A 26,683-nucleotide genomic window follows, 5' to 3' on the forward strand; every position below is an offset into this window, starting at 1 on the left:
CCTAAACAATACGTAGGCTGCACCCGCGGATGGAAGCATCGTTCTTTATGACCATAAAAAACGGGGACCTTTTAGCTTCATCAATCTGTGTATTATATTCATCCTCCTCCTCCTGCTCCTCCTCCTGAAACCTCACGTAATCACGCCGAACGGGCAATTTTTCTTAGGCCCACACGGCTCAGTCATATTACTTTAGTAAAAAATGTTTATACGTTTCAATTCTCATTAAAGCGTTGAAACTTGCACCTGAACCAATTGTTATTTTAACTGGGCTGCCTACAGGCCTAGTTACAAATTAAGCCACATTAACCAAAGCGATTAATGGGTTTCACCTGCCCTCTTGGTTGGGCATGGGCAATTTTTCTGAGGTACATTAGTACTGTTGGTACACCAATTTTTTTGGGCCCTCGCCTACAGTGTAATCCTAGTAATTTTTATGGGCTTCGCCTGCACTCATGGTACAGCAAGGTGTGTGGGGTTGGCCTACACTTTTGCTACATAAACATAAATGTAACTGGGGCCTTGTCTATACTGCAACTACTGAAATGTGAAAGAGACTGTTATCTCCCTAAACTGCTGCAACGGGAATGTTACTGTGGCCTGTCTTGACTGCTACTACTACTGAAATGGAACTAATACTGTGCTCCCCCTATACTGCTGCTTCGGAATTGTTACTGGGGCCTGTCTGGACTGCTACTACTACTGAAATGGAACTAATACTGTGCTCCCCCTATAATGCTGCTAGTGATATGTTACTGGGGCCTGTCCCTAATGCTACCGCTGAAATGTTACTAATTCTGGGCTCTACCTATACCGCTGCTAATGCTATGTCACTGGGGTGTGGAAACGGAGGCTTCCCAAAGACATGATGGTGGCGAGGCCATTTCCCACCAACGCGGTTACTGTTAAGGTGCATATAACCACAGACACGTGGAGAGGACACGTAGTGCCTCAAAAACATCCCCCTCCTCCTCCAACAATGAAAACATTCTTGGCAAATACCTTTGCATTGGTCTGTCTGGTGGCAGTCCAAGAATTTCACCTTTACCGACACAACAAGAGAGCCCCCCCACCACCCCCCCGCCACGACCCACTTAATCCAGGCCACATTCCGAAAACCAACTGAATAAAACCGCGCCACTAGGTCCACAGTCGCCACCACATTCCCACCAACGCGGTTACTGTTAAGGTACATATTACCAGTCTGACTGGGGCATGCACTGTGGGCCGAAGCACACCTATATTGTATGTGACGTTAGCTCTGCTGAGCAGGGCACTGCAATGGGATACATTTATGTACCGCCGATGGGTTCCAGGGAGCCACCCATGCTGTGGGTCCACAGGGACTTCACATTAGGGAGTTGTACCTGCCAGTGTCTATGTATTAAAAACCCCGGTCAGACTGGGGCATGCAGTGTGGGCCGAAGACCACCTGCATTTAATCGGACGTTACCTCAGCTGTGATGGGCAATGCAATGGGATATATTTATGTACCGCCGATGGCTTCCTGGGACCCACCCATGCTGTCGGTCCACACGGAGTTGTAACTGCATGTGTCCACTTCTAGAGAACCCCAGTCTGACTGGGGCATGCAGTGTGGGCCGAAGCCCACCTGCATTAAACCTGACGTTACCTCAGCTGTGATGGGTAATGCAATGGGATATATTTATGTACCGCCGGTGGGTTCCAGGGAGCCACCCATGCTGTGGGTGCACACGGAATTCCCATTGCGGAGTTGTACCTGCCTGTGACTATTTATAAAAAACCCCTGTCTGACTGGGGCATGCAGACACCTTGACAGAATGAATAGTGTGTGGCACATGGGTTCCCCATTCCTATGCCCACGTGTGCAGCTCCTGATGGAGGTGGCACAGGATTGGATTTCTCATTGCTTCTGTACAGCATTGTGGGCTATCGCCCCGCCCCTTTTAAAGAGGGTCGCTGCCTGGCCGTGCCAACCCTCTGCAGTGTGTGCCTGCGGTTCCTCCTCATGGCAGACGCACTTATAAATAGACATGAGGGTGGTGTGGCTATGAGGCCAGCGTGTGGCATGAGTGCAGCTGAAGGCTGCGCAGGGACACTTTGGTGTGCGCTGTGGACACTGGGTCGTGCGGGGGGGGAGGGGGGGCTTGGGCAGCATGTAACCCAGGAGAAGTGGCAGCGGAGTGTCATGCAGGCAGTGATTGTGCTTTGTTGGAGGTAGTGTGGTGCTTAGCTAAGGTATGCATTGCTAATGAGGGTTTTTCAGAAGTAAAAATTGTTGGGAGGGGGGGCACTCTTGCCGCTATTGTGGCTTAATAGTGGGACCTGGGAACTTGAGATGCAGCCCAACATGTAGCCCCTCGCCTGCCCTATCCGTTTCTGTGTCGTTCCCATCACTTTCTTGAATTGCCCAGATTTTCACAAATGAAAACCTTAGCGAGCATCGGCGATTTACAAAAATGCTCGGGTCACCCATTGACTTCAATGGGGTTCGTTACTCGAAACGAACCCTCGAGCATCGCGAAAAGTTTGTCTCGAGTAACAAGCACCCGAGCATTTTGGTGCTCGCTCATCTCTAGAAGGCATTTATCTTTATGTAAAATATTGTTTAAAGCCCGCACCGTGGGAAGATATATTTGAGTGAGATGAATATGTTGGGTCTCTAAGAATAGGAATACAGGGAGGGAAAAACAATAAAATCATCAAAGGTTTTAAATAGCCCACTAAATACAATAGAATCCACATAAAACCTAGTACTGAGGGCTCCTTCACATAAATGTTATTTTAACGCTGAGTAAGTGCGTCAAAAAAAATAACGCACCTAATAGAACCTATGGTTTCCTATGGGGTCTTTCAAATGAACAATTTTTTGACGTGCTGAAAAGATCGCCCATCAAAAGATAGGACATAGGCGTGAATTTTGACGCCAAGATTTCTCTCCGTCGGCAGCTGCATAGTCTCCTTTCAATGCCTGCATTTTGCCGTGGAAAGTTTGCATGGATTCCACAATTGAAATATGTTTGTGTGAGACCCCCCTTACACTACTAAAACAAGAAGGCAGCAAAGAAACATTAAAAAGCTATAAGGGGAGGAGCCGCTGATGCTAGTGAGAAGAAAGTCTACGGCTTCAGTAACGTTCTAATGTTATAAGCTAATGTGCAGGAGGGCATAAGTTATTTAAAGTAAAGGTTCTGCTTGCATTGAATGACTGTCTTATATTGAATGAAATGTTTAAATAAGTGAGACAGGAGGTCTAGATGCTACACCCTACTAATCCACTTAGTGCACCAGTGTCTGTGTGTTGTCTTGTTACAGTAGATGTAGCCAGTTTATCTTTTTTTTTTTTAGTCAGCTCGGTTGGGGGTATTGACTGAAATGCTACTGCCCTTCACGAGTTTCTGAAGAAATGATGTTCTTACCACTTAGCTCTTTTTTTTCAAATCCTACCAGTCACCCTTTTCTTTTCTCATGTTTAGCTACAGTGTTGTATATTTTCTTTAGTCTTTGTGGTGAAGAATTATGTAAGTGCCCCATAACCATGTTAGTGTATCCTGGTTTCCATCCAGCCTAACAGTTTTTCTCAGTGGGTATGGCCATACCACTTCTTTACACGCTGTAATGTACTACGGCTTTACAGAGAAAGTGCGATCCCAGGGAGTTTGAGTACTCCGAGATGGGTTGACTCTGAGTAGTAACCAACATTGACTTAAAATTGCTTCTTTATTAAGTAAAATGCATCAGAGGTGAGGCAAGCAGCTTGCCTCACCTCTGATGCATTTTACTTAATAAAAAAGCAATTTTAAGTGGATGCTGCCCTGCTGACTTCTATCTTCTATATCTGTGACCAACGGCGGACCCTTGGAGTCAGGATCCTGTCTGGGCTGTGCATGGTACCTTACACCAGTGGTGTTATCTGACTGGAGTGCTGCTGCTACTTTTCTCTATTTCTGTAGTAACCAACATTGGTCGGTCTGTGTTCGGAGGATGGAGGAGGCCAAGCGAAGTTCACTGTGGGCCCGTAAACACCCAGGAGACGCAGTACCACTGTTGAGTGCTGGGAGAATGCAGACGCTTCATAGCAGGTAGAGGACAATGTGGGTGAGTGTTGACCGGTAGAGAGAGAGAGTCACCGGGAGTGGGATCGCACAGATAACTTTGACTGTGGATTATCTGAATACTCTGAGTATCTTCCCTGTTGTACCACTCTAACATGTTGTACCTATGCCAGAACTGTTTATTTGAATTGAAGTTTGGAAAGGTACAGTAAACGGATGGAACCGACCGTTCATGGTTTTGTTCAGGAAGAACTCTTCTGTGTGGACTACATTCTTTATTCAAGCGATCCGCATTGAAAGAGGTTACTATCCCTGTGATCTTCCCCAGCAGTAACTTGGTCGGGTCCTGAGCTACCCCCAGGGGAGGAGATGGGAGAGCCCTGTGACAAGGTCTCAATTTACCTCGCTGTCTCCTCAGCTGTGGGCCTGCTCCTTGGACGCTGCAGTAACACCTCAGCACCAACAGAATTAACTGGCAGCGCGTCCAGCAGACCATCTCCATGCTGTACTACCACCTTTGAGCTCTCTCATTATAGAAGCAGCCCTCACCAGGTCACCTACATTCAGCTTTAGAGCTCCCATAGCCACCTAACTGCTTCTGTTCCTCTGTCTCCCTCTCTGGTCAACGTCCTTCCTCTACTCACCACTGCCATACTACCTGGTCTTTGTCTCTCCAGGCCTTGCCCACCATGGCCTCTTACTAGCCTCACTAGACTTGCACTGAGGTGGTCTGGCGATATAGATGGCCCCCATGGACTTCTGTCCATTCCTGAAAGTGCTCCTCCAATTTCTCAAAAGCCACAACCTCCAGTAACTCCTTCACCGCTTTCATGAGGCTCTCCATGACACCAACTGCCTTGAGGTAACTAATGCAGCAGCTAACCCTGCTTTCTCCTTCTTCACTCTCCTGGGCTTACTATATCAGTGCGCCCAAACCAGCTACGCTCCCTTCTGCTCATCATCAAGCCACTCCTCCTCCTGCCATCTCCGGAGCTCTCTAGACCCTCACTGACAATTCCCTTGAGGGAGCTGACTGAGGCTTTTTTTCTAGTATCGAGCCTATCTACCAACTCCCACTTAAAACTCTATTTTATCAATAAATTTACCATGGCACCAGAGCGCTCTTTTTGGCACTCCGGAGCCACGATATCTGACCTGTGATGTCTCTGGGTCTTCTGTCTGGGTGACATTCTGTAAACAGGACACATGGGCTTCTAATGAAGATGCCCTGGCCTGTTTACAGAAGATCACTAATGATGCCAGGTGTTGGGGGCTTCCAATTGGCTGCAGCGTCACATGGGTAAGGAACTACGTGACTGCTGCAGTGAAAGTAAACGGGTCGATTCATTGACGGGAAAACGGCACATCAGCGAAGAGAGTTTATTTAATTTTTTAAAAATATATACACATTTCATCCCTTCCCCCCACCAAAGTATCTTCTGAGTGGAAGACCCCTTTAAGGTGCTTTCACATTGCAAGACGTTTAAAGGGGTTCTGTCATTAAAAAAAAAAAAATTCTACACTTACCTATTCCTCCCACGTCAGTCTTCTTACCGCATCTTCTACTCACCTATCTTCTCCTGGCTCCTGCAGTGCCTCCGGTTACATCACCTCTAGCCGTCCGGATCCTCTTCTTCCTGTTATGTAGTGCACATTGCCAGCATTCTGCTTCCTGCAGGTTAGTGTACACTACGTCACTGCCTAGCAGAGATTGCCTTAGTGTGCAGGGGCAGGATCTCGCCGCTTGTGTTTATATAGTATGTATAGTGGCGAGACCGTGCATGCGCGCTAAAGCAGGCTGCTGAGGATTCAGCATTCTCTACTAGGCAGTGAACACTATGTCACTAGTGAGCAGGTACACTGACCTGCAGGAAGCAGAATGCCTACGAATGGATGCTGCATAACAGGAAGAAGAGGATAAGGCCGTCTGGAGGTGATGTGACCAGTGGGACTGGAGGAGCCAGAAGAAGATGGGTGAGGGGAAGATGCGGTAAGAAGACTAACGGGGAGGAATAGGTAAGTATAGAATTTTTTTTTTGAATGACAAAACCCTTTAAGCTGCTGCAGCAGAATTTCTCACTGCCTGCAGATTTTGATGCAGAATTGCAGACAGATTTAAGCCATTTTCAATTTTACATCAAAATCCGCAGGTAGCCCTGCAGATTTTGATGCGGAATTTACCACGTGTTGCAGGCTAATTACATCCATGTGAAAGCACTCTAAGGCTACCTACACATGGGCAAGTGTGATATTGGGCAGAGAAACTCGGCTTAATATTGCGCTCGCCAACGTGCGTTCTAATGGCGATGCAAGGCGGTTTTTATGGCTAAACACCTCCCATCACGTCAGTAAAGTAAATCACTTTCAGCCACATTGGATGATCATCAAATGTTTCCCATTGCAACAATGTTGCAGAATATACTATCCTAGAATTGTGCACCAAAATTTGCATGGCTAAATGCGGATTATGAAGTGAAATTGCCTGCAGAACCACTGTGTCAAAATCTGCACATTAGTAGTACGGATTTTGGGGCTGAACATTCTGCAAGAACGCAAATTTTGAAACGTTCTTGCACAATAATTCCATCCATGTGAAAGTATCATTAATGCTTCTTTCCCTACCATTTCTGCACTCTCTCCAGATGTATTGCAGGTTTTTATCTTCTTTTACAATTTATGGTAACTTCAGCTTTCCATAGACAGCACTTCACTGGATGGAAGATGCACAGGAACCTACAGATGATAACAACTGCTGCCTTCTTCCTGTCACTGCAGGAGGTCTCTGAGCAGTCGTCTGTCAGAAATCCCTCAGTGGGCTCAGTGTATAATGTAATCCTCCACTCAGGGACCTGCTATATGTGCTATACCTGCTACAGGGCTCAGTGTATAATGTCTCCAACCTGCTATATGTGCTATACCTGCTACGGGGTTCAGGGTATAATGTCCCCACTGCTATATCTGCTACAGGTCTCAGTGTATAATGTGCCTCCCCTGCTATATGTGCTATACCTGCTGCAGGGCTCAGTGTATAATGTCCCCACTGCTATATTTGCTACAGGGCTCAGTGCATAATGCCCCCCCTCCCCCGCTATATGTGCTATACCTGCTGCAGGGCTCACTGTATAATGCCCCCCCCCCCCCTCTCCTCTATATGTGCTATACCTGCTACAGGGCTCAGTGTATAATGCCCTCCCCCTGCTATATGTGCTATACCTGCTACAGGGCTCAGAGTATAATGTCCCCCCTCTCTGCTATATGTGCTATACCTGCTACAGGGCTCAATGTATAATGTCCCCCCTGCTATATGTGCTATACCTGCTATAGGGCTCAGTGTATAATGTCCCCACCCTCCTGCTATATGTGCTATACCTGCTACAGGGCTCAGAGTATAATGTCCCCCCTCTCTGCTATATGTGCTATACCTGCTACAGGGCTCAGTGTATAATGTCCCCCCTGCTATATGTGCTATACCTGCTACAGCGCTCAGTGTATAATGTCCCCACCCTCCTGCTATATGTGCTATACCTGCTGCAGGGCTTAGTGTATAATGTCCCCCCCCCCCCCCTGCTATATGTGTTATACCTGCTACAGGGCTCAGTGTATAATGCCCTCCCCCTGCTATATGTGCTATACCTGCTTCAGGGCTCAGTGTATAATGCCCCCCCCCCCCCCCCAGCTATATGTGCTATACCTGCTACAGGGCTCAGTGTATAATGTCCCCCCTGCTATATGTGCTATACCTGCTACAGGGCTCAGTGTATAATGCCCCCCCCCCCCCCTGCTATATGTGCTATACCTGCTACAGGGCTCAATGTATAATGCCCCCCCCCCCCCTGCTATATGTGCTATACCTGCTACAGGGCTCAGTGTATAATGTCTCCCTCTGCTATATGTGCTATACCTGCTACAGAGCTCAGTGTATAATGTCTCCCCCTGCTATATGTGCTATACCTGCTACAGGGCTCAGTGTATAATGTCTCCCTCTGCTATATGTGCTATACCTGCTACAGGGCTCAGTGTATAATGTCCCCCCTGCTATATGTGCTATAGCTGCTACAGGGCTCAATGTATAATGCCCCCCCCCCCTGCTATATGTGCTATACCTGCTACAGGGCTCAATGTATAATGCCCCCCCCCCCCTGCTATATGTGCTATACCTGCTACAGGGCTCAATGTATAATGTCCCCCCCTGCTATATGTGCTATACCTGCTACAGGGCTCAATGTATAATGCCCCCCCCCCCCCCCTGCTATATGTGCTATACCTGCTACAGGGCTCAATGTATAATGTCCCCCTGCTAAATGTGCTATACCTGCTACAGGACTCAATGTATAATGTCCCCCCCCCCCCCCCCCCTGCTATATGTGCTATACCTGCTACAGGGCTCAGTGGAAGGTTTACATTGAATAACCCTTAAACTCCTAAGTGTCCTCACTGCTTCACCTCTGTGTGAGGGCACATGCCCCCTTCTAGCAGTGAAAGGGTTGCAGCCTGTGGCTTACAGGGTCTGTTTGGGGTTGATTCCCATCCTTCCCCTCACTAAGGACCCCCGCCTGTTGCCGGTCTGACTGACACACCTACTGCATGCAGCGGCACGCCCAGCGCAGTGCATTACAGCACAGTGTCACATTACAGGCGGACACAGCACAGCCTACAGGAAGTTCCCCATCTCAGTGTTGTGTTATCTTCCTCATACCACAGAGCTGAGCAAGAACCGGGATCCAGGGCCCAGCACAGCCGGACATGGGGGATCCGGGCAGGACGGAGCCAGACCCCAACACAGCGATACAAGGTAACGCCACCGCCTTCCTCAGTGGGAAGAGTGCGGAGGCATAAACAACGTATCTACATGATGGGAGTCATTGCGTAACTACAGTGCGACACGTGTGTTATGTGACTCAGAACTGCTACATGTCACAGTCTGCAGTCACGTTGTATGTGGATGTACATGTCGGTATCTATATGTATGTTATATGCTCATGTAATTAAAGGGAAGCATGAAGAATGTTCGCCTATAAAGACACCGATAGCCGAGCACGACTAAATGGATAGATTGATTGAATTAAAGGACCACCCTGGTGAAATGTTTTTTTTTCATTCATCAACTAACTAGCCCCTCAATATGAGTGTGTGTGTGTATATATATATATATATATATATATATATATATATATATATAATATTATTCCTGCTTTCCTTGAAAATAAGCCCTACTCTCATTCTTCAGGATTTTTGGGGAGGCTTGAAAAATAAGCCCTAGCTGCATTCTATAAAAAAAAGAGGAATACATTGCCTAGCAGGCTCGATCTGGGTCCTCCCGCTGCTCTCCGGAGTTCCTATGTGCTTCTTGCAGTCCTCGGTTGCTCACAGATCACTTCCTGATTACAGGATTCATAAATCTCACCTCCAGGAAGCGATGGCTCTGATTGGTTCTCCAGAGCTGCTCAGCCAATTAATGCAGCACTTGATGAACCAATGAGATGGCTGTGATTGGTTCATCAAACGCATTGATTGGCTGAGTAGTGGACAAAGAACCAATTGGCGGTTCAACCAATTTATAAATCCCCCCTCTGCAACGCAATGGCTGTGATTGGTTCTTCGACCACAACTCACAGCCATCACAGTGTGCTTTCCGGATTTATGAATTGGAAAATCAATGCCGCGGTTCAGGCAATTCATAAATTCCACCCACATAACGCAATGGCTTCAATTGGTTCTTCGACCACTACTCAACCAATCACAGCCATCGCGTTGTGGAGGCGGGATTTATGAATTGGCTGAACCGTGCCATTGATTTTCCAATTCATAAATCCCGCCTCCATAAAGCGATGGCTGTGATTGGCTGAGTAGTGGTTGAAGAACAAATCACAGCCATCGCATTGTGGGGGGGCAGGATTTAGGAATTGGCTGAGCCGTGGCATTGATTTTCCACTTTATATATCCTGCCTCCACAACACGATGGCTGTGATTTGGTTCTTTGACCACTACTCAGCCAATCATTGCACCGTTTTATGAACCAGTAGCATAGCATTTGTTCATCGAGTTCTGCATTGATTGGTTCTTGAGCGCTGCTCAGCCAATCAGAGCCATCGCTTCCTGGAGGCAGGTTTTATGAATCCCGTAACCAGGAGCTGATCTTCTGTGGGTGACTGTGGACTGCAAGAAGCGCATTGGAGCTCCAGAGAGCAACAGGAGCTACCTGGACGGAGCCTGCCAGATAAGTATAATAAGACATCCCCTGAAAATAAGACCTAGCACCTCTTTTGGGGCAAAAATTAATATAAGACAGGGTTTTCTTTTTGAGGAAACATATATATATATATATATATATATATATATATATATATATATATTATTACATTGTTTCTATTAGAAGCTCCTGGCCTTCTTCTCCTCAGATGGTCATATGATCTCCATTCTGAACAGCTCAGATTTACTTGGGGTCATGTGTTCAGTTTGCAGTCAGTTTCTCAGTCTATGTGATGCTATTGCATGGATCCTACCACAGAAACTGATTAAAGGAGGACACAAGCACTCCTGTCACAGCTACTGATGATGATCACACAGCTCCTGTCACACAGTTATCATAGAGGAGATGACAGCTCATCCTCCTGGCTGTATAATTATGGGCTGAAGCTTACTTAGGTGAATATACAATACAGATGGCAATGACAGACTTGCGGAGATGGCAATGGCTGTAATGCTGATGTATGGTGGGATTGATGTGAAAGCAACATCAAGATGGTGCCTGATAAGTATCAGACTGCATAGAAGTGACAACAGTATACAGAGGAGATTTCCAAAGTGTGACAATCAGGTAAGGTGGGTAGAGATAGAAGAATGTCTCTTTGCTGGAGTGGCTCTTTCAAATTTGTATATATCCTGTATGTACAGTATATACAAGGTGAGATCTTGCTTGTGTAAGTGTGAGGGATGTATTTACTTTTACACTCTGTTTTCTTCGATGTAGGCATTTCCTCCATAGTTCTTGCACTGACAATTCATGACCAAAATCGGTTTCTGTGCTAGATGTGATACTAGTTTTCATCAGGGTGGGCTGTCATTGAATATACGGTTGTTAAAAAAAAAAAATAAATGAAAACTTTGAAATTACTTGGATTTCTGCTTTGATTACCAATAAAATGTGGTCTGATCGTTATCTAAGTCACAATTATAGACAAACACAATCTAACTAAACTAATAACACACAAACTCTTGTACTGTTCTTGTATTCTATTGAGGAAACATCCACAGGGCATGCACAAAAAGTTAGTGATCCCTTGAATTTAAAGCAATCACCTCCACCAAAATCTTCCTATAGCTGCAAACAACACTTGCACAACTTTCGGGGGACATTTTGGACCATTCCTTCTTGCAAAAGTCTTTCAACTCATCAATATTTCTGGGATGCCTTGTATGTATAGCTCTCTTCAGGTCATGCCACAGCATCTCGATAGGGTTAAAGGGATCCTGTCACTAACTTGGAGCTGGTGACACCATTGGTATGTAGGGAATAATACATTACAGAGGGCAGCAAAGGTCTTTTTTTTAATTAAAGCTTGTAATGCCCACATACCTTGAAAAAGTGAGGTTTAATCCTTCCCGTGCTGTTAACTAAAGCCAAACAGTCCAATTAGTTTTTTTTATGGCATCCATAGAACCATTCAAATCTCACGCAAGCACAGACCGGCACAAGCACAGATCGTCTAACCCTATTGTGAGCAGACTCAACTGACTGTCTTGTGCAAGTGCCAGTCTCTGGTTGCACGGCCATACTTGATATTTGAATGGTCCTATGGATGACGTAGGAGACGTCATTCTCATCACCACTCAATCACAGAGACAATGGCCAGGGATTGAAGGGCTGTGCAGGCAGCAGAGATGGGCTGGGCTGGCCTGCCTACTAGACAGTTAAGAATTCATTACCGTACGGCATAGGAAAGGTTAAACCTCACTTTTACAAGGTATTTGGGCATTGCAGGCTTTAATTAGAAAAAAAACTTCTCTACACTCTTTAATGTATTGTTTCCTACATGTCATTGGCGTCACCAACTCTAAGCTGGTGACTGGTTCTCCGACTTGGTCATTCCAAACACACAAAATCTTTTTCATCCCCTTCTTAGTTGATTTATTTGTGTGCTTTGGGGAATTGTCTTGTTGCATCAACCAACATCTCTTCAGCTTGAGGCCGTGGACTGCTGCCCTTCTCCTGGAAAATGGTTTGATCCAACTTAGAATTCATTGCTCTCTCAATGATTGCAGGATATCCAGCCCAAGTCATGATGCTCCGTCCACCGCGCTTCACCTTTGGGAGGAGGTTTTCATTTGCAGGGTTCTTTTTACCTCCAAACATAGTTGGGTATTTGTGCTAAAAAGTATCACTTTTGTTTCCTCTGTCCATAGAATATTTTCCCAGAATTATTTCGGAACAATCAGGTGGTCTTGGACAAACTTGAGACGGGCCGCGATATTGTTTTTGGCCAGCAGTGGCTTCCTTCATGGTGTCCTTTAGTAAACACCATTATTGTTCAGTGTTTTTCTAATAGTGGACACGTGAACAGAGAGTTTGGGAGTTTGTAGAGTTCTGTAGGCTTTCAGGATTGCCACTTGTGCTCTTGTAGTGATCTCAACGGCACTTCCACTCCTAGGGAGAGTAACAACAGCTCTGAATTTTTTGCGTTTGTGGATAATTTGTGTAACCAGGGATTGATGTACACCCCAGTCTTTGGCCGTTTGCACACAGGCGGGTCCGATGCCGCATGTGGAATCCCACAGAGGAATTCGATCCTTTGCCCGGCCAACGTCTACGCTGAAGTCTTTTTTCTGTACTGCAGATGGTCCTCACGGGTCGCCGTCGGACATGCGCAGTACAGATTTTTTTTAAATTACTGCTTTTCCTGCATCATCGCCTAACGATGACGCGGAACCTGCAAACTTTCCGCTACGTAATTGCAGAAGGGCCGCGGATCAGACTGCTTCCATTGACTTCAATGGAAGCCATCTGTACAAGGTCCGCATAGAATCGCAACATGCTGCTATTACTTCTCCGTGAGTGGGAAATCGCAATCACAATTTGCTATAGCATGCTACGGTATGGGCTGTATTTGCTGCGGAATCCGGAGGTGGACGCCCGCTCCGGATACCGCAATGCAAATCCACCTGTGTGCAGGAGGACTTTAGTAAAGCTTTTTCAGCCTTATGTGTGTTTATAGGGGTATGTTCACATGGTGGATTATTGCCGCAGACTTTGTCACAGAATTCGCATAAATTCCGTGGCAGAGCTGCATTCCATTACTTTCAGCGATCTATCAGTCTATATAGCACAGTTTTTTTTACTGCACGTGGGGAAAAGTGACGTCAGTTGGGAGTTCTGCAGGCGGATTTGCCCCTTGAAAAGGGATCAACTATACAAATGTTTGCACAGCCACTTCAGAAATCCGTGGTTTTTAGCGCTAAAATCCATGTTGGAAATTCCTCATTAGATTTCGTCTTGCGAACATACCCTAACATATCGTCTGAGATCTTACAAGCGTATTTGTCTCATGTGTTACACGCGCACCTTTTGAGCGTGTAATACGTAGTGAATAGAACCCATTGATGTGCGATTGCATGAACAAACATGCAGTGTGTAATATCTTGGTGCGTATTACACATCGTGGAAGCTCACTGAAATCAATGTGAATGTGTAACTACCTGTGAAATACGGGAAAAAAATGCACATTGGCTGCGTATTTACACACAAAATCTATTTGATTTTGTGCCTTTTTTTTATGTGCTCAAATATGCATCAAAACATGGGCGTAAGCGATATTTGGTTGTCTACATATGCAGCGTACTTATGCAGCCAAAATGCACTTACGCCCGTGTGAATGAGCCCTAAAAGTTGTTTGCTTTGAAGCATTGTTCACACTATTGACTAATAAGTGCCCAACAGTCATCGAAATACTTATTGCTCTTGTGCTTTCATACAGGAGCAATAGTCATTGAGTGGATTGAGGCGGAACAGACAGAGATCTCTTCCAACCGCTCGCCTCCATTCACTGTGAACAGGCAGTCATTCAAAGATCTATGACTGCTTCTTTAGGCCTCTTTCACAGGCTACAAAATAACAAGATTTTGTTGCGATGTGACATCGTTAGAAAACGCATGTATGTGAAGACCATGGTTTCCAATGTGTTCCTTCAGGCTACAAAACATCTCATGCAGGGGCGTAACTAAAGGCTCAGGGGCCCTGATGCAAAAGGTGAGATGGGACCCCCCCCCTCTATCTGTACCCGTACCCATACCTAAACCATGCTGCACAGAGGCATAACTTGAAGCTCCTGGGCCCCAATGCAAAACCTGTAACAGGGCCCCCAACTATAATGCTTTATTCATAGTACTGGGCTCCCTATATGGAGAAGAGAGGCCTTATGGGCCCCCTAAGGCTCCTGAGCCTGGGTGCAACCGCATCCCCTGCACTCTCTATAGTTACGCCCCTGATCTCATGCGAAAGAACCCATTGGAAACCATGGGCTTCACATACATGCGTTTTGTAGCGATGTCGCATTGCTACCAAATCTCGCGATTTTGTAGCCCGTGTGAAAGAGGCATTAGGCCACATCCACACGGGCGCCACGATAGCGAAGCAAGAAAATTGCCACGATATCGCATTGGTGGTCCGTACGATATTGCTGCGTTTTGTTGCTACGCTAATGTGATTTTGTGATGCTACAAATACGCGCGACTTTATAGCGGCACCTGTGAGGATTTTCGGTCTCCAGGATGGGCTGGCTGTGATTGGTTTATGAGCGCCGGGAGCTCAGCCAATCAGAGCTACCGCTCAATGAACCAGTCACAGCCATTCATTCATTGAATGGCTGTGATTGGTTCATCGAGCACTGGCTCTGATTCGCTGAGCCAATCCTCTGACCGCAATAATGCTAAAAATTTGCATTTTGCCCCAGTTTTTTAGCCCTTTTTAGCGCTTTTTGCCGTGCAGGATAAAAACATGTTGAATTTATTGTATGCGTCCTTATGGACGCGTCGATACCAAATATGTGTGATTTTTTAATTTTTTTTTATGCTAATATGAGGAAAAGCGTTTAAAAAAGTATTTTTTTAACCTTTTTGTTTTTTACATTTTTATTTTTTGTACTTTATTTTGCTCTTATTTTTACACAATCAGTGTCTCTCTGAGGGACTTACACTGCAGGACTGAAGATCGCTACGATAAAGCATGGCAGGACTTCTCTCCTGAAATGCCATATCGCTTATTATAGCAATCTTAGGCGATGGCAATACAGGACGCCGCTATCTGGCGTCCTGTTGCCATAACAACCAGCCGGGCTCTCACGATGTTATCGCGAGAGCCGCCTGAAGTCACAGAGGGAGCACGCTCCCTCTGTGAACCCTTTCTCTGCTGCAATCTACTTAGATCGCGGCAGGAAAGGGGTTAACAGCGGGTGGTCGCATCTCCGATGCCCCCCGCTGTCGCAGCAGGAGGCCGGCTACTAGTGACAGCCGGCTTCGCTGCAGGATAGCGTGAGATCTGCTATGATCTCCCGCTATTCCTATGATGTAACGGTATGTCATTTTGCGGGAAGTACCCCGCTCCCATGACGTACCCTTATGTCATGGGGAGGGAAGGGGATAATGTAGTGTAAAACTTTTAAAATTTCCAAGTCAAGTGAAATGGAAAAAAAACACAACATTCTGCCATCTATCGGTGCGTCTTGTTTCTACGGCGCACAAACTGCAGCAAAAATGACAATAACTTTATTCTATGGGTCAGTACGATTACTACGATACCAAACTTATATAGTCCTTTTTTTTTTTTTTTGCTGTACTACTTGTATTTTTTTCAATATTTTCTGCCGCCATCTTCTGAGCGCAATAACATTTTTGTTTTTCCGTCGACATAGTTATGCGAGGGCTCGTTACTTGTGGGACCCCCTATAGTTTGCATTGGCACCATTTTTTTTCTTGGAGATGGGGTGACCAAAAAAGCATTCTTTTTTTTTTTTTTTCTTTTTCTGACAGCGTTCATCATGTGGGTTAAATAATGCATTACTTTGATAGAGCGGACTTTTAGGCTGGGTTCATACGGGGCGGATTTCCAGCAAAATTTCCGCGGTTTGGCCGCACCGAAAAATCGCAGGAATTCTGCTGAAAAAGCGCATCTTTAAAACCCGCGGCATTTCGCTTCGGGTTTTGGAGCAGTTCGGCCGCTGGGATTCCTCTGCAGCTTTCTCTCTCCACAGAGAGGAGCGAGGCCGCAGCGGAAAAAAAATTGACATGCTTTGAATCCACGCCGCAACGCCGATTCTGCCTGGCTTTGCCGTGACGGTTTGGCTCCCCCACGTGGACGAGATTTTTGCAAAATCTCGTCCACATGGCTAGCTAATCTTTGGATTAGTGGCCGCTGGCGGATTTGCCGAAGCGAAATTCTACACGGAAATTTCACGGCAAAGCCGTCCCGTGTCAACCTAGCCTTAAAGTCATAAGACATGCTGTCTTCCCACCTCAGGAACGGGACTAGGTGAGAAAAGAGGCTACATCACCTAAACTTAATTTAAAGGGATCCTATAAGCACCATAATATGCTACTATTTCTCACTAAAACAGCAGAGAAAATGCTCCCACAGTGGATGCGGATGAGCTGCTTTTATTTGTTCCCGTCTCGCTTCCTTGCGCTGCTATTTACATAAACAACAGAGCAGATCTGATGCAAATAATAACTTTGCATTGAGTACTGTGTGTTTTACAGTTAGCAGAGATGCTGCAATTCAATGAAAGCCAGAACAAAACCTATTCCCCCCATATCTTTTGGTAAACACAATGGCCCCTTCTACGCATGCAGATAAATCGTTTAGATTCTCCCACAGAAGGGGAAATAAAAAATTAAAAACAATCACAGAAAATGGCCGTTACTTACTGACTGAGGAGTGCATATAGATGCATCCTCCTCTCACCAGGCAGGTAGCTGACTACCAATGATCTATCATTCACATGCAGTGTGGCATTAAGACTCCAGGGGGAGCCCAGGGTGGCAGTACCAATGTGGTTCACTAAAGGAAATGCAGGGCAACCCGCCGAGTTATCTTGGCGTCATTAATAGGTTGCTGGTCTGCATGGTGAACTACATATATCAGAATGGTCTGGCACCCTGTATCCACTATGTGTGGGAGTGAACACCAAGCATCCACCCCCCTCATTATCAAGAGGCAGTGTGAGTGGGTGTTTTATCGGTGTCCTGCACAGGTGTTATTGGCTCCTCCATTTGGTAGTCAGCTACCTGCATGGTGAGAGGATGCATCTATATGCACTCCTCAGTCAGTAAGTAACGGCCATTTAGATTCCCCCGATCCAGCGAGAATCTGAACAATTGTCATTCAATATAAATGCATGCAGCAACTGAACTAGGAACAATAATTTGTTTGCTTATTGTTTGACGTTTAGTTCGTGCATGCATAAAAACTGAATGATAATTGGCCCGTGTAAACAGGCAGGCATTCATCTATGGACGACCGCCTGTTTACTGTGTATGAAGGCGGGCGGGCCGGGATGATCTCTATCCTACTCCGTCTTCATTTACTAAGCTATTGAAAAACACACAGGAATGATCTTTGTTGGGATGACCTGTCTGGCATCTGAGCCCCACAAGTCATCCTGTGTAAAAGAGCCTTAAGAATGGTTGATCAAATTGGTTAGTTTTAATGCATTATTGGATTGGCTGAAACCAGGATATACAGAGAAATAAAAAATATACATGATGGAGGAGGATAGCGATTCTAGGGGCTGCTTGTGGACAAAATCCTGCCTACTTGTGGTCGTGAATGGCCGGTAGAAAGACATTAATGGCAAAATTGTGCAACCACTGGTCACCATGGGTGGTTGGGGTTTAGGCTGTAGAGTGTACAACCAAGTCATAGGCTGCTGATATCTACTACAGGGAAGGTGGATGTTATCTGTTCAGTAGTAGAGTTATATGTGTGTGAACATTTCTCTTTTGTTTCCACTTATTTTTAGGAATAAATTATTAATGATTGTGTTTTCTACTATAGTGAATCTGACAGGACATGAAGATAAAGTTGGAATGGAAGACTTTGAACTGCTAAAAATTCTGGGCACTGGAGGTAAGAGCCGATATGTAACATTCATATGTCATCCATTAAATTTCCTCCAAGAAGCAAGTTAGAAATGATTTAGAGAGCTAGTGGATTAGCAGTCCCTAGTCCTGAAATACCATATTTTTTGGACTATTAGACACACCTGACTGTAGGACACATCCCGGGATTTGACAACTGAAAAGCCGTAAATATTTTCATACTGATTAAAACTTTCCTGGGGGTCTAACGTAATTAACTTCTGTAATGTGATCTATATTGCTTTTGTACAGATGAGCTACTGTTTAAAATACTAAATGAGAGATGAAAGGGCATCTATATAATATGACGATATGTCTCCATAACCTCCTTGCAGATGACAGTGAAATACTTCTAAAACCTGAATGCCAACTACATACAAGGGAGTACATAAATAAGGGGCGACTGAGGAGCAAAAAGATGGGCCTTTATCATAGAATGGTAAAGTTGGAAGGATCACTAAATCATCCCAGACAGATGTCTGTCCAGCTTCTGTTTGAAGACTTACATTGAAGGAGAACCCACCACTTCCCGTGGCAACCTGTTCCACTCCCTCACTGTCAAAAAGTTTTTCCTAAGACTTCATGCGCATGGCACACATGGATTTCACGTGGGGAATGTCACACGGAATCTGCTTGGGACCATGGCAGATAACCCTGCTTACCTGTGTGTGCAGACGGCGTCCGCGTGGACCTCTGTTCTTCTGGGTTCTCCGTACTGCGGATAGTCTACCAGGCTTGCCGTCAGACATACGCAATACAATTTTTTTTTTTTAACTCCTGCTTTTCCTGCGGATTCCACAGCCCGTTCACAATGTCAATTGCGGATGGGCCGCAGGTCAGACAGCTTCCACTGACTTCAATGGAAGCCGTCCATGCAGGAAAATTAAACATGCTGCAATTTTTCATCCATGAGCGGAAACCACAGTTGGTTTCTGCTCATGTACATGAAGAATCTTATTTGCATTGCGTGCAACAGAGGGTTATTGCTGCGGGAGGTCGACACCGGCTCTGGATTCTGCAGCAAAAATCTGCCTGTGTGCATTGGCCTAAATCTAATCTAAGTTTTTTTTCTAATATGTAATCGGTGTATTGTAGTAGATAAGAGGAGATGGGTTTTCATCCTCATTAGTGGGGGTGATGATGAGCTTCAATAGTCATAGGCATATACAATATATATAGCAGCTCAGGGTTCGTAGGTTAAAATCTGACTTAAAGGGGATGTCCCGCGCCGAAACGGCTTTTTTTTTTTTTTCAATAGCCCCCCTGTTTGGCGCGAGACAAACACAAGGGATGGGTTAAAAAAAAAAAAAAAGTTTAGTACTTACCCGAATCCCCGCTCTGCGGCGACTTCCTACTTACCTTACCAAGATGGCCGCCGGGATCTTCACCCACGATGCACCGCGGGTCTTCTCCCATGGTGCACCGTGGGCTCTGTGCGGTCCATTGCCGATTCCAGCCTCCTGATTGGCTGGAATCGGCACACGTGACGGGGCGGAGCCAGAACGCCGCTCGTGCCGAGACCCAAGAGAAGGGAGAAGACCCTTCTGCGCAAGCGCGTCTAATCGGGAGATTAGACGCTGAAATTAGACGGCACCATGGAGACGGGGACGCCAGCAACGGAGCAGGTAAGTGAATAACTTCTGTATGGCTCATATTTAATGCACGATGTATATTACAAAGTGCATTAATATGGCCATACAGAAGTGCTTACCCCCACTTGCTTTCTCGGGACAACCCCTTTAGGACATCATGTGTATGGAGTTTGTATGTTCTTCCCATGTTTGTGCAGGTTTCCTCTGAGTACTCAGGTTTCCTCCAACACTCCAAAAACATACTAATAGGTGAATTTATAAATTCTGAGGGCAAAACTAGAGATGAGCGAGCATACTTGCTAAGGGCAATTACTTGATCGAGCATTGTCCTTAGCGAGTACCTGCCCGCTCGGAAGAAAAGGTTCGGCTGCCGGCAGGGAGCAGCGGGGGAGAGCTGGGAGGAATGGAGGGGAGATGTCTCTCTCCCTCTCCTCACCCCCCCCCCCCCCCCCCCCCGCTCCTCCCTGCTCGCTCACTGCCGCGACTCACCTCTTACCCATGCCGGCAGCCGAACCTTTTCTTCCGAGCGGGCAGGTACTTGCTAAGGACAATGCTCGATCGAGTAATTGTCCATAGTGAGTATGCTCGCTCAACTCTAGACAAAACCCATAACATCAAGCAATTTAACATAGTACGTAATATGTATATAAAGGTTATTATTATTAGTATTCATCTTCTAATTGGTTATCGGTTTCTGGATTCATCAAGAGAGGATCTTTCGAGCTGCTGGTCAGGACCCCTCTTCCCTGTAGTGGGCCGAACACACGCAGCACAGGTCTGCAGCCTCGTTGAGCATCTCGACCGACACCAGATCAATTGATAAACTGCGGACTGATCTCACCAGCACATTGCACACTGCAGTTAAAGTCAGGAGGGGTGTGCAGGCTGTGTGATCAACATTGGAGCAATTGTCGATTGTATATGCAGTAACCTTCAGCAAAGGCTTTGAGTGATTCAAAATTAATAATGTATCATCGGTATCCTCCATAGGTGTAATTGGCTCCCTCATTTGCTAGTTTGGCAGCCTGCATGTTGAGGTGGTGCATAAAATGAATAGTGGACCAAACTTGTAGAGAAAACTCAGCTTTGTGCAGAGATCTGTGACTGTATACAGATTTTTATGAGGCCCTGAAGGCCGTATATGGTCCTTCTCAATGAATTCAAAGTCCCTTGTGCCGCGCAGATGGTTTAAGGCTCCTAATAGACAAGGCATTTGTTCTAAATGGGTGGTATGAACACCTTTAGACCCTCTTCAATACCAACCGCACAGTCCAGGACTTAAAAATACATTGCATCTCCAAAAAGCCATAGAAAGCAGAAATTGATAATATTCCCACCCAAGAGGAGACCATCAAGGCTATCAGCTAAAAAGTGGCAAGACAGCAGTAATTGATGGAATTTCACTTGACATTTGGGTAAATGGCAGCTCAGTACTATACACTGAACACAATCAGCTCTTTGCTATTGAAAATAAGGAAAGTTGCCACAGGAGCTCCGAGATGTCTTCATTATCACCTTATATAAGGATAAAGGAAAGAAGTCGAACTACTCCAACCATCAAGGAGTAACTGTGTTACAGCAATGAACTCTGAGCGCTACGGAAACACAATGGTGTAAAGCAAGGCTGTGTCCTTGCACAACCCTCTTCATGATCTATTTCAGTATGATGCTTCAGAGAACCACAACAGATCTGGATGACCAAAATGATGTTTACATTCAATACCTCACTGATGGTAACCTGATTAACCTGAGCAGATTAAAGGCCCATTTAGACACAAAGATGATCGCTCAAAAGATGCTTTTGAGTGATCATTTTGCATAATCTACTAATTGGTACTAATGCTATTAGTAGCCTGTGAGCTGCCAAGAGCTGAATTTATTCAGAGGACCGCTCATGGTTCTCTGAATAAATTCCTTTTGTTATGTTGACAGAGCTGACAGCTGAGAACAGCTGAGACAATGCAATCAGCTGTTATCAGAGGTCCCCGGGCAGAGCACAGCATGTGGTCCATCTTATCAGCTGTTCTGCTGAAGGACGGATTTCAATCCGAACTGAAAACTGTCATTCAGCAGAAAACTGAAAGATGGGCACATTTAAACCCAACGATTATCGCTCAAAGGACAGCTTTGAAAGATAGCATAAAGCATAAAGATCAGTGTGTATAGAACTGTCGTATTGACAACCCTTTTATGTGATTCCGAGTCATGGGTCATCTTATCGTCATAATCTATGATTGCTCGAGCACTTCCATCAGTTGTCTGTACACTACTTATTACATTCACTGGAACGACTTCACTACTATTGTAGTTCTGAATCAGGTGGAAATCGCCAGTATCAAAGCAATACTATTGAAGATGCAATTATGCTGGGCAGGAGATATTTCCAGGATGGAAAATCACTGTCTGCCCAAGACAGTGCTGTAGGGTGAGCTCAGAACTGGTCACCGAAACAGAGGGGCACCAAGAAGAGGTATAAGGAGTCTCTAAAGAACTTCCTTGAAGCCTATCATATTGATCACAATGAGCTGCTCTTGCCTCCACGTACCAAACTGCTTCCACTTTTGAGAATGCTCACTGGGTTGCTTTCGAAGACAAGAGGAGAGGGAGAAATGGCCAGGGCAGTGCAGTACCAAATTCAGGACAAACTTTCCCCTTTTGTTGTGGCTGGATCAGCCTGTCCCGATTGGCCTGTCATCAGCCACCAGCAAGCCTGTAGTAGATGTGAACAGCCCCTTACTTAAATCTTTGTTTGCAACGCCAAGCCATACATGTAGCAGTTTATGACATTCATTATGTACGGCTTCAGTAAGACTTTTTAGAATACCAGTACCATCTAATACAACTATAACAATATAATATAGTTAAAGGGGTTATCTCACCACAGACAACCCCTTTTATGTGGGAGGCTTTGTAGTGATCTGCTGATTGCTTCAGATCTGGCTCCCCACCCAACCCCCTCAGCAAGATTTTACCAGTGAAGCGTAGGCTTGCCAGACATTCTATTTACTACATGGTGACCATTCAAGTGACAACTCAGATTTACTACTACCACTGTCCGAAAGAGCAGGAGCTACCTTTATAGAATGGTTCTCTGTTCTGGCTTATAGAAGGAAGTCTTGAATGGGGAATTTTTCTCAATGGTTTTCATACGCCCTGAAACAAAACATATAAAGGTTTGGGGTTTTTTGGGTGTATTTTTTGAGTTTTTCAAGAAGATAAAAGTATACATACCAAGCCGTATTGGATACAAGTGAACAAAAAGTTACAAGTGAATTTTCCTGCACTGCCTTTATGTTTACAGGCTGCTGCAGCCTATGTATGGGACATCATAGGCTGCAGCCAATAATGGAGTTCCTTGATTGATTGCTGAGCTCCATCATTAGCTGAAGTACCCTGTGATATCTCATATACAAGCTGCTGCAGCCTATAAGCATTCAGTTTAGTGGGAAGACCCAGAGCAGAGGTGCTGGACACAGTGGGGAGTCGGGAAAAATGAGTATTAGCTGGTTTATTTTTTGCCATGAGAGACCAGTTTAGCTACAATTTAAATAACTCAGACAACCCCTTTAAGGCATTATAGTAGGGAGGATAATACATAGTTAGGAAGAAGCACATATGCGCGAACATATTAAAGACTGCAGGCAATAAAACGGTCACTGATCAGATTCGGGTTAGGGCGTCTGATCACTGCGTTAAATCAGCCCTGGAGATGGTGAAATTAGCCATTGTCCCCCGCAAAGGAGATATTCCAGTAATAGCGGTATGTGATGTTCCCAACAAGGCAAGCATCAAAAGGGCCTCTTGATGTAGTGAGTTGAGTGCCAAAATGTCCCAATCTCACTGTATGAGGGAGCCCATACTACACCCGTGTGAAACTGGCTTAATGCACTTTTTTCTTTTTGATTTCTTGCTCCGCTCTGCTATGTGCCGGCTGCTGCCCAAACGGCACATGCGCAGTGCAGTGTCGGCGCGTCACTAGTGACATTTCTGTGCAGACTTCTGCGAGGTTTGCACAGAAATAAGACATGCTGAGATTTGTTTACCGCACGAGTTTTCACGAAGTCAAATCGCGACTGTCTGCATAAGATTGCATTATCTCAAGCAATCCTATGGCAGCGGGCACAGGCGGAAATTCTGCGGGAGATCCCGTCACAGAATTTCCGCCCGTGTGCATTCAGCCAATGGGTTCTTTCCCATGAGATGTTTTGTAGCCTTAAAGAACCCATTAAAAACCATGAGCTTCACATACATGTGTTTTTGTAGCGATGATTTTGTAGCCCGTGTGAAAAAGGCCTTAAAGTGTAGCTGTCATGTAATTGTTATTTTTTAATAGGCAATTATAAGCAGTTTTGCAGTTTAATCAGCTTATTATCAACATTTATTGTAGAAAACCTCCTATTCACAAATGCAGCTTGGAGAAGCGTTACTAGGAAAATCTGTCTTCAGAGAGCTGAATAGCTGAATACAGAGCTTTTTTCTTCACCGAGCCTGCACTGTCATCTGTAGTGCAGTACTTTTTATAAAGCTTCTGCACGTCCATGAGCGCTGTGTGAGGAGAAGCTGTCCTGTGCTGCAAACGACTTCTTCTCATCACATCGTACCTTCTCACTGCTGAGACTTGATGCACTGTCTATTGTCTCAACGGCGCTTCAGTTTTCAGTCACAAATTGATGGATAGACATTAGAGATGAGCGAACACCAAAATGTTCGGGTGTTCGTTATTCGAAACGAACTTCCCGCGATGTTCGAGGGTTCGTTTCGAATAACGAACCCCATTGAAGTCAATGGGCGACCAGAGCATTTTTGTATTTCGCCGATGCTCGCTAAGGTTTTCATGTGTGAAAATCTGGGCAATTCAAGAAAGTGATGGGAATGACACAGAAACGGATAGGGCAGGCGAGGGGCTACATGTTGGGCTGCATCTCAAGTTCACAGGTCCCACTATTAAGCCACAATACCGGCAAGAGTGGGCCCCCCCCCCCTCCCAACAACTTTTACTTCTGAAAAGCCCTCATTAGCATGGCATACCTTTGCTAAGCACCACACTAGCTACAACAAAACACAATCACTGCCTGGATGACACTCCGCTGCCACTTCTCCTGGGTTACATGCTGACCAACCGCCCCCCCTCCCCCCCACAGCGCACACCAAAGTGTCCCTGCGCAGCCTTCAGCTGCCCTCATGCCACGCCACCCTCATGTCTATTTAGAAGTGCGTCTGCCATGAGGAGGAACCGCAGGCACACACTGCAGAGGGTTGGCACGGCTAGGCAGCGACCCTCTTTAAAAGGGGCGGGGAGATAGCCCACAATGCTGTACAGAAGCAATGAGAAATATAATCCTGTGCCACCGCCATCAGGAGCTGCACACGTGGGCATAGCAATGGGGAACCTATGTGCCACACACTATTCATTCTGTCAAGGTGTCTGCATGCCCCAGTCAGACTGGTAATATGTACCTTAACAGTAACCGCGTTGGTGGTAATGTGGTGGTGACTGCGGACCTAGTAGCACGGTTGTATTTTGTTGGTTTTCGGAATGCGGCCAGGATTAAGTGGGCCGTGGCGGGGGGATGGTGTGGGGGCTCTCTTGTTGTGTCGGTAAAGGTGAAATTCTTGGACTGCCACCAGACGAACCAATGCAAAGGCATTTGCCAAGAATGTTTTCCCTGTTGGAGGAGGAGGGGGATGTTTTTGAGGCACTACGTGTCCTCTCCACGTGTCCGTGGTTATATGCACCTTAACAGTAACCGCGTTGGTGGGAAATGGCCTCGCCGCCATCATGTCTTTGGGAAGCCTCTGTTTCCACACCCCAGAGACATACCATTAGCAGCGGTATAGGCAGAGCCCAGAATTCGTAACATTTCAGCCGTAGCATTAGGACAGGCCCCACTAACATATCAGTAGCAGCATTATAGGAGGAGCGCAGTCTTCGTTCCATGTCAGCAATAGTAGCACTCAAGACAGGCCCCAGTAACAATTCCGAAGCAGCAGTATAGCGGGAGCGCAGTCTTCGTTCCATGTCAGCAATAGTAGCACTCAAGACAGGCCCCAGTAACAATTCCGAAGCAGCAGTATAGCGGGAGCGCAGTCTTCGTTCCATGTCAGCAATAGTAGCACTCAAGACAGGCCCCAGTAACAATTCCGAAGCAGCAGTATAGCGGGAGCGCAGTCTTAGTTCCATTTCAGTAGCCTTAGTATAGCCAAGGCCCAAGTTACATTTATGTAGCTAAAGTGTAGGTCAACCCCACACACCTTTCTGTACCATGAGTGCAGGCGAAGAACATACAAATTGCTATGATTACACTGTAGGTGAGGGCCCCAAAAATTTGGTGTACCAACAGTACTAATGTACCTCAGTAAAAATTGGCCATGCCCAACCAAGATGGCAGGTGAATCGCTTTGGTTAATGTGGCTTAAGTGGTAACTAGGCCTGGAGGCAGCCCAGTGTAACGAAAAATTGGTTCAAGTTAAAGTTCCAACGCTTTTAAGCGCATTGAAACTTATAAAAATTGTTTCCACAACCCTATACGGCAGCATCTCAAGGCTGATGAATTTTGCTATGCGGACGGTTAACGTTTGAGCGTGCGGGTGCGTGGCGGCGTACTTGCGCTTGCGCTCCAACAGTTGCGCAAGCGACGGCTGGACGGTGCGCTGAACTACACTGCTGGATGGGGCCGAGGACAGCGGAAGGGAGGGTGTGGGTGCAGGCCAGGAGACGGTAGTGCCTGTGTCCTGAGAGGGGGGTTGCATCTCAGTGGCAGGTTGGGGCACAGGGGGAGAGGCAGGGGTGCAAACCGGAGGCGCTGAACGGCCTTCGTCCCACCTTGTGGGGTGCTTGGCCATCATATGTCTGCGCATGGTGGTGGTGGTGAGGCTGTTGGTGTTGGCTCCCCGGCTGAGCTTTGCGCGACAAAGGTTGCACACCAC

At 46.0% G+C, this 26,683-nt stretch overlaps 1 protein-coding gene across 1 annotated transcript in view; it reads left to right on the top strand.

Annotated features, from left to right (window-relative positions):
* The first annotated feature begins 8,684 nt into the window (after nt 1-8,684).
* Nucleotides 8,685-26,683, top strand: part of LOC136582004 (ribosomal protein S6 kinase alpha-4-like) — a 48,456-nt gene continuing 30,457 nt past the window's right edge. The window contains exons 1-2 of the mRNA XM_066582728.1: nt 8,685-8,829; nt 18,082-18,153. Of these exons, the coding sequence (XP_066438825.1) occupies nt 8,781-8,829; nt 18,082-18,153 (121 nt within the window). The 5' untranslated portion in view covers nt 8,685-8,780. The remainder of the gene's footprint in view (nt 8,830-18,081; nt 18,154-26,683) is intronic.

The sequence above is a fragment of the Eleutherodactylus coqui genome, chromosome 11, assembly GCF_035609145.1.
Source record: "Eleutherodactylus coqui strain aEleCoq1 chromosome 11, aEleCoq1.hap1, whole genome shotgun sequence".
NCBI classification, from domain to species: Eukaryota; Metazoa; Chordata; class Amphibia; order Anura; family Eleutherodactylidae; genus Eleutherodactylus; species Eleutherodactylus coqui.